A 9091-nucleotide genomic window follows, 5' to 3' on the forward strand; every position below is an offset into this window, starting at 1 on the left:
CCCGTCAGCAATTCTTTTTTTCTTTTTAGTCGGTCACAAATATATAAATAAAAGGCTTTTGGCACCAGGCAAACGGCGCCAAATCACCGTCATTTTCACAACACACAAATTTATAGAATCACATAGACTATTTCTTATTACATGAGTAAAAATTAAAAAAATTAAAATATTTATAGAGAAATATATTTTTAATTCCACATTTTAAACAATTTTATTTTTTAATATATAATAATCATTTTTATTTAATAAAATAAGTAACTAAAGGGTTTCACTTTACTTAAAAATAATTAGCAAAATATATTTTTAATATTACCCATATAAACTTTATATACACTTTAAATTGAATTAATTTTATATTTTTAATATTATTTTTATAAAATTACTCGTAAAAACACACCTATTGTATTTTTTATCTAAAAAATATAGTTATAATTAAAACTAAATATAAAACATTTTTTTATAATTCATTGTAGATAGTCTTTTTTTTTCATCTTGTAGGTGATATTTTATTATAAATAATTATTTTAGTTTAAAAAATGGGTTAATTTTAAAAAATGGCTGAATTTTAAAAAAATAGTTAAATTTTTTTAAAAATTACTTAAAATGTAAAATTAATAAATTATTACTTATAAAAGAGTAAAATTGAAAACCATATGTATATGTACACAAGATGATTTCTCTTTATATAATAAAATATATAATATAGTATAGATATATGGTTTTAAAATTATATTATTTTATTATAATAAAAGTGTAAATACACATACAATAAAACGTACATGTTTTTTTTATCAGTTCACAGTAATAAAAAAAAGTATAAAAAGAAAAGTAAAGAATTTTATTAACATTTTTTTAGCACTATAGTCTTCTAGAGAAAAAGACAAATTTTGTTCAAAATGTTAAGTTGTAAAGTTATCTTCTTAACATTAAATATGACATTGATTTCATTTTAAGATTTCTAATTACAAAAAATGACAGTTTTCCTATGTAAGTCATAGATTTTTAATTTAGCAACATTTACATGATACATGACGTTTCCTAGAAGATAAATAAAATGTTGTATGAATGTTATAGATACAGAATATTTTTTTAAAATATATCACATATTTTCTTTAATAATATAAACGGTCATAATTGGGTGTTATGGAGAGATCATTGAAGAATAGCACCAGTGCAGTGCAGAGACACCCAAAGAAAGAGACAAGCCGCAGAGGTTTTGAGTTTTGTGGGTCTTTCCTTTTTTCAGTCTGAGTTTGTGAGTGAGAGAGAAACCAAATTAAAGGAAGCTTTTTGAGTAAGCAAACCCTTTTCTTTTTTTCTGCTTCAAATCTCGCACTCCCATTACCTTTATAGTTCTATTTCTACTCTCTCTCTCTCTCTATCTAAACTGATTCCAGTCTCTCCTTGAGGCTTTATTTATTTTCCTTTTCCTGTTGGTACCCTCTTCTCTCCACTCAAACCCTTCTAATCTGTGTGTTCTTACTTGTCAGAATGCCGTAGTATCTGCATGATTTTGTTGTAGCACCCTTTGTTTTGTTTAATCAGAAGCTTCACTGTTTTGTGTTAGGCCATTCTTTTGGAAGTACATTCCCTTCAAGGGGTTTCTATTTTAGATTTGGCGGTTAGGTTAAGATGTTCACTGAAGGTCTTGACAGAAATGCACTTCGATGGGTCCGAGAGGTAACCATCACTCGATCCTTTTGACTGTTAGTTCTTAGAGTTTTATTATTTGAGGGTATAACTCACATGCGGTTTTCTTAATTTGGGTAGGGTTTGTAAAGTTATGTATTTTTTTTTTTAATTTTTGTGTTGGTGTTCTGGAACACTCTTACCACTACATTAGTGTATGTGAAAATTCTGATTTTTTGTTTTTGTTTGGTGGGTGTTTAGAAGGAAGATCCAATCTCAAACAATGCATTGAGATCACGCAATGATCCCATCAGTGGGATGAAGAGTGGTGCTGGTAGAGGGTTTGGGCTACCACCCCCAGCAAAATTCAGGAGTGGGCATCTTCCTGCTAATGCAATTCCTGTATCTACAGTTGTGCCAGGTGAGACTGGAGATAGTGCTTCAAATTCCGATAATGATGACAGCATTGAATCGGAGGAAGAAGTTTATGGTGGCAGATACTCATTGGATTCATCACCACAAGATAGAAGAATTCCCAATGGTGCTGCAAGGAGGTTTGGAAACTTCAATCAAAGGGGGGCTCGATATGGGAGTGATTATACATACTCAGAGGTCAGTTCTTCCAGGGAAACACTGGTTGGTAGACCTGGCACTGTGAGGGATCCGGTGATGAGGGGGGCTGCTAATGTGCGGCAGAGTGGCTTCACAGAGGATGATTCATCGGATTCTGCAGCTAGCTCTGAATTCTCTACCACGCAGGTAGGAGGAAGTATCAATGGAGCTCTGCCAAGAAGTAGAACTTATTTGTCTGAAGGGTATACTTCTAGTGTGCCTTCAAGGATGAATGTGAAAAGTGCTGCCGAGAAGGTATGGAATGGTGGATACGGTATAAATATTGAAGTGCATAGCTGTAATGTGGCCTACAGTATCCAGTAATACTGAAAATTTTCTTGGTATAACTGCTAATATGAATTGATTTTTTGAAACATCAGATGGTGACAAAAAGCATTGTTTATAGAACAACAGGCTTTTTATACTGTTATTTAAATTCGAGAAGGCAGATGCTGCGTTAATCACTGTTGTTGTATTGGCAATGTGCCTCTTCTTTGTCTCTATTATTTCCTTATATATTTTCTCATCTTTGATTTAGGACTTAAACCCACTAGTCTACAAATGTATGGCTGAAATTAGTCTAATTTCTTGAATTGTGTTACAAAATTCCCAGCATGGAAGAATATCTGATGATGAAGATGATGACATTCCCAGTGCACCCCCATTTTCTGGTTCTACTCAAGATATCAGACAAACACGCAAGGAAATCCCCACTTCCAGAGCTCATATTTCTCCAAACAAAGCTGAATCAAGTACTTTGAAACCTGTTTCAGGGGATAAGATAGAAAACCATGTTGAAAGTGGGAGCGCTGACCAATTTGTTAGGTTAGCAAGACATTTGAGTTTTTAACCTCTCAAAAATACATGACTTCCTAGCTGAACACTTTATGTGCATGTGTAGCTATCCAATATTATTTAATCTGTTCTATATGTACAGAACTGCTACTGGTTCAGAGGCTGCTACATCTACAAATTCACACCCACCCCGCCTTCCAACATTTCATGCAAGGTATTTCACGCCTCTTTGATTGTGCTCAATATTTTCTCCTTGGCTGTGGCTAATTTCTGTGTAAATTCATTTCAGTGCTCTTGGGCCATGGCATGGAGTGATTGCATATGATGCCTGTGTGCGCCTTTGCCTTCATGCTTGGGCAATGCAGTGCATGGAAGCTCCTATGTTTTTGGAAAATGAATGTGCTCTACTTAGGGATTCATTTGGGTAAGTTAAGGTTCTTCCTACACTTCTCTTTTTCCCTCTTTTGCCCTCTTCTTCCCTCTCCTTCCTCTAGTCTTGCTGTATTTAGTTCTGGTAAAGATACTCTTGCTGTTTCCTGTTGTGTATTGTCCATGAGTATAAACAAATGGTGCTAACTCTACATATTACAGGTGTATAGTATCTTGTGGGGAATCTAACACAGGTGTTTATTATGTCATGCTGACTCTGGCCAAAACATTGAAAAAGAAAACATTATTTTGCTGCTATCATGAAATAAGTAAACATTTTACTTGCATGATTCCATTCAGATGGTGGTTCAGGAATAAATAGGGAGACAACAGGGGACATTGTCTTGTCATTAAGTAAAACTTTATTTTATGAACCAAGGTCAATGAAAATCATGTGAACAACTTCTCTTGGAACTTGGTCTTATTCTTTTTGTAAGTCTATAAAAACCATAAATAAGCCTTTCTCTGTTGTGTATTATCCATGAGTATAAACAAATGGTGCTAACTCTACATGTTACAGTGTATAGTGTCTTGTGGAGAATCTAACACAGGTGTTTATTATGTCATGCTGACTCTGGCCAAAACATTGGAAAAGAAAAACATTATTTTTCTGCAACCATGAAATAAGTAAACATTTTACTTGCATGATTCTCAGGAATAAGTAGGGAGACAACAGGGGACAGTGTCTGTCTTGTCATTAAATAAAACTTTATTTTATGAACCAAGGTCAATGAAAATTTTGTGGACACCTTTCTTTTCCGAAGCTTTCTACTACTTCTGTTGGCACTTGGTCTCCTATGATGTGAGTGTGATATATATTTAACCATTCACATGCCTCTATTTAAGAATTTTTTTTTTAATTGTGGATCCTTGACTATTATTTTGGTTCCTCTGTTCTTATTGGATTCCTTTTTTGGTATATGTAGATTACGGCAGATACTATTACAATCAGAAGATGAACTAATGGTGAAGAGCAATGCAGAGCCTTCCAGTGAGGGTATTGCTCCAAAACCCAAAAAACTTATTGGCAAGATGAAGGTGCAAGGTACATTCTCATGTTACCTTTTTTACTAATAAAATTATTTAACTTATCATCCCAAGTGCATCCTTGTTTAGACATTCTTCACTTTGTGCAGTTCGTAAAGTCAAAATGGGCTTGGACCCTCCTAATGGCTGTAGCATGTCATCATTAATGACAAACAAAATTAAAATGGACTCTGTGCGACACCATTTCTCCAATTTGCAATCATCACTGTCTGCTGGATTTCAAGCTCTCAGAAGAATTCGATTTGTTCCACGTGTGCCTGCAAATGGTTCCTTGGCTCGACAAAGCCTGGCATATGTGCATGCTAGTACCCGCTACATACAGCAGGTATCTGGACTCCTGAAGGTTGGCGTAACAACTCTAAGGAATAATTCATCATCATATGAAGTTGTGCAAGGTATGTAGTGAAGCAAAATGCATTATAATTATTCATTATTTCTATGTATTATGGAGAAAACTGTCTGAAAAAAATTCCTTCTCAATATTTCTATTATGGCCAAAATATCAGACTTGTTTAACTCTCTAAGAAGGAATTTGGTCTAATTGAGTTTTGGCTTTCTGTGAAACTAACAGATTTTGCTTCTAGTGTTGTTGTGTGTACTCCTTAATCCTTGGAATTGTGTAATAGTACTGTCAAGTGTTCAATATTATGATGTGTGTGTGCATGGAATTGTTTTTTTGTTTCTATGTATTGAATATAGTGAAAAACTATGTATGAGATTAATCTCCGAAAATACACATAGAGTACTATATTTATAATAAAGGAAATATGGACTAAGTCCAAAATACAAATAAAGAATTATAACAGAGTAACTAATGATAAAATATAAAAATAAGATATCTATCTCAAATATCTAATAATTTAATATATTTAACATTCTCTTCAAATGGGTGCATACAAATTGTATGTACCAAGCTTGATAAAAATATAATCACTTCTTGGTCCCGTAAAAACTTAGTGAAAATATATGCTAATTGATAGTTTGAGTTAACAAACTCAGTCTTGATGTCTCTAGATACAATCTTCCCTCAAATGAGATGATAGTCAATCTCAATGTTTTTGGTTCTCTCATGAAAGACAAGATTAAAACTAATATGAAGAGTAGCCTGATTGTTACATATAAGTGTCATTTGAGTGATGTCTCCAAATTGTAACTTTTTGAGCAATTGCTTAAGTCAAACAAGCTCATAAGTAGCTGAGACCATTGCTCTATATTCTGCTTCTACACTAGATCTTGTCACAACACTTTGTTTCTTGTTTTTCCAAGAGATCAAGTTGCCACCAATGGAGATACAATATCTGGATGTAGACCTTCTATCAAAAAGAAATCTTGTCCAATCAACATTTGAATAACAAACAACTCTTGTACGGTTATTGGATCATATAACAACCCTTTTCTAGGAGCTCCTTTAATGCACTTTAATATACAAATGATTGCATTCGAGTGATCATCACATAGGGAATTAAGAAATTGGCTGACCACATTGACTACAAAGGAAATGTCAGGACGAGTGATTGTAAGATAATTCAATTTTTCAATTAGTCTTTTATACTACCTAGGATTTGACTTAGGCTCCCTCTCATTTGGTAGAAGTTTAGTATTAGGATCCATGGGTGTGTCAATAGATTTTGAATTCATCAAATTTCATGTTCTTATACACCTCAATAAAATGGGGCGGCTGAGTGCAAAAATAGACATCTTATTGAAACAACTTGCACTCTTTTAATTCATGGTGAGATTTCTCAATATTTTTAGGGTGATGCTATTCTTACTACATGTTATCTCATTAATCACATGCCCTTTTTAGTTTTAGATAATAAAATACCTCATTCTATTTTATTTTCTCATGAACTTCTTTATCCCTTATGTCTAAAAGTTTTTGGGTCTTCATGTTTTATTCATAATTTTAGGCATGGTCTTGAATAGTTATCTCCTCAATCCCACAAATGTGTTTTTTTAGGATTTACTAGATCACAAAAAGGACAAGTGTTTTTCTCCTTCTCTTAACTGTCATTTTGTTTCTACAGATGTCATCTTCAATGAGTCTTTTTTTCTTTTACCTTAAAGGTCATTCTTCTTCTGATAATGTCTCCTTCTAATTCAGTCAATATTCCTTTTATTTGTGGTTCTCTAGTTGTGCCTTGTCCACCACTACCACCACTGATATCATATTGAATATAGTGAAAAACTATGTATGAGATTAATTTCCTTTGTGTAAAAAATACACATAGGGTGTTGTATTTATAATAAAAGAAATATGGATTAAGTCCAAAATACAAATAAAGAATAATAACAAAGTAACTAAAGATAGATAAAGATAATATATCTAAGATATCAAATAATCTAATATATATATATATATCTAACACTATGCAATTATTTAAATGTGATAGCACTTAAAACATTTGCAATGTTACTGAATTTAATTTGCCTTGATTAATATTTTTATTATAGTTGTGATGGTTTTTATGAAAGGATTGCATATAGTCATTTGATTGTAGTTTAACAAACTCATTGTCATGTGTTACAGTTCAATCATTAGTAGCTTGACACCATTAAAATTGCATTGTAGCTATAGTGGTTGACATAAAGGTAGGAATAGGATTGAATAGAGACTACATAAAAGTTGTCCAATTCCTGCTGCGGTTTGTGTGGTCTCATCGACTCTTGTGTCTCTCCCTAAATCTATAACTAGGAAGCCTCCACTCTCTCTATGTTATAATTATTACCAGGGAAAAAATTATTGTGCTGTAGTGTAGCTATCAGGTATACTCCCTGGCTTGAACTAACCTTCTCTGTAGTTATAAGATAGTCCTTTGATGGACTCCTGTTACAGCCGAGTCAAAAGAAGTATTCCATTTTATTTTAATATAATCAGTTATTTTTGAATTTATGGATCTTTTTGTGAACTTTTATACTTCCTTACATGCTTGATTACTTTAGTCTGTGTTTCATGATGTTTCAGTTCTAATTGTACCTACTTGATTCTCATTTCACTAATTTGGATTTCACTGGGCTTGTTTTATGTTATTTATTTTTCTACCTGTCCATGTGATCAGAGACATACTCATGTATCTTAAGGCTGAAAAGCATAGTTGAAGATGATGCAGTAAGGTTGCAGCCGGGATCTAGTGAAGTCCATATGTTGTAAGTTTTCTTGTTTGTCTGTGTCTTTTCAATTTTTATGATTGTTACCTCTTGAATAATTTTCTGAATACTTGTACAGTTTTCCAGATAGCCTTGGAGATGATTTACTTGTTGAAGTTCAAGATTCCAAGGGAAAGCAATTTGGTCGTGTTCTTGTCCAAGTGGCTACTATAGCTGATGACCCGGTAATATAAAATGCTGTTTGTCTCTGGGTGTTATTATTGCCTGTCTTGAGTGGTAATGATGTGATGAAATTTATGTTCAACTGAAACAGGCTGACAAATTACGCTGGTGGCCTATTTATCGGGAACCTGACCATGAGCTTGTGGGCAAGTTACAACTTTATATAAATTACTCAACCAGTGCAGATGATAATAGTCATCTTAAGGTTAGTTACTGTGAACAACAATCAGTTTGTTTTTGGACATAAAGCTATAGCAGAGAGAGCTTCAAATCCTGTAATCTGTTCTTTCTTAAATCATGGTCAAGCTATCATGGCAGCATAAAAGAGCCAGGATTCTTGGAACTGAAAAATGATTTGAAATAGAAAAGATAATCATATTTGGTGCTAATTCCCAGGGCTTACTGCACAAATATTAGAAGTTACTTTCGCAATCCATGATATGATGTATATAACTGAATTTGTTTTTTGGTTGCAAAAATACAGCACAATTTGATTATGTATTTTGTTTTTTATGTTAAACTGTATTTAAATTCATTTGTCTGACACATCATTTGCATGATTTTGGTCAGATGCAGATTATAGGTCTGTTTAGCTCAAGAAACTTTTTCTGTCTTCAAATTACAAGAATGCCGCATTATTTGTATGTCTGCCATGATATGTAGCTATTAGGCATACTTTTTTTTTTTTTCTGAATGTACTGTATACGAATGCTGGTCCCTGAAAACAATGAAAACTGCAAACATTTCTCAAACATCGTTGGGGGCCAATATTTTCAATTCACAGGAAGATGCTCCACTCTGCCAACCCCCTTTCTTTTGTTGTATGCACAGAAATGAGAAAGAACCTATGATATAATTATTCTGACAGAAAGGAATAAAAATGTTGTGTGCTTTATGTTGGAGTAGTCATGCTTAATTATTTGTTCTTATATTTTCTTGAGCATTCTAATATAATGTGCCTCACGTGTTAACATTTTATTGTCTTCTGTAATCCCAGTATGGTTCTGTAGCAGAGACAGTTGCCTATGACTTAGTTATGGAAGTTGCAATGAAAATTCAGGGCTTTCAGCAGAGGAACCTAATGTTGCATGGTCCATGGAAATGGCTTTTGACTGAGTTTGCATCCTATTATGGAGTATCTGAGATATATACTAAGTTGAGGTAATGTAAAGTTGATCTGCAATTCCCATAAATTATTTGATTTCTTTAATATGTAGTTTCACATTTTTTTTTTTCATTTTATTATAAT

At 33.2% G+C, this 9091-nt stretch overlaps 1 protein-coding gene across 2 annotated transcripts; it reads left to right on the forward strand.

Moving 5' to 3' along the window:
• The first annotated feature begins 1146 nt into the window (after positions 1-1146).
• On the forward strand, positions 1147-9007 carry LOC148193602 (uncharacterized). Of its 2 annotated transcripts, XM_088098177.1 has the most exons (12): positions 1147-1294; positions 1568-1680; positions 1891-2496; positions 2855-3066; positions 3179-3250; positions 3326-3460; positions 4392-4510; positions 4602-4907; positions 7572-7659; positions 7739-7844; positions 7934-8047; positions 8840-9007. In XM_088098177.1, exons 2-12 carry the CDS (start codon positions 1633-1635, stop codon positions 9005-9007), a joined length of 1974 nt encoding a protein of 657 aa, XP_087954303.1. In that variant the 5' UTR covers positions 1147-1294; positions 1568-1632. The 2 variants fall into 2 exon arrangements, with proteins under 2 accessions (XP_087954303.1, XP_087954302.1); XM_088098176.1 differs by lacking the exon at positions 1147-1294 and having other exon boundaries at positions 1305-1680.
• The last annotated feature ends 84 nt before the right edge of the window (positions 9008-9091 follow it).

The sequence above is a fragment of the Vigna umbellata genome, chromosome 9 (assembly GCF_029865625.1).
Source record: "Vigna umbellata cultivar VRB3 chromosome 9, Vumbellata_1.0, whole genome shotgun sequence".
NCBI classification, from domain to species: Eukaryota; Viridiplantae; Streptophyta; class Magnoliopsida; order Fabales; family Fabaceae; genus Vigna; species Vigna umbellata.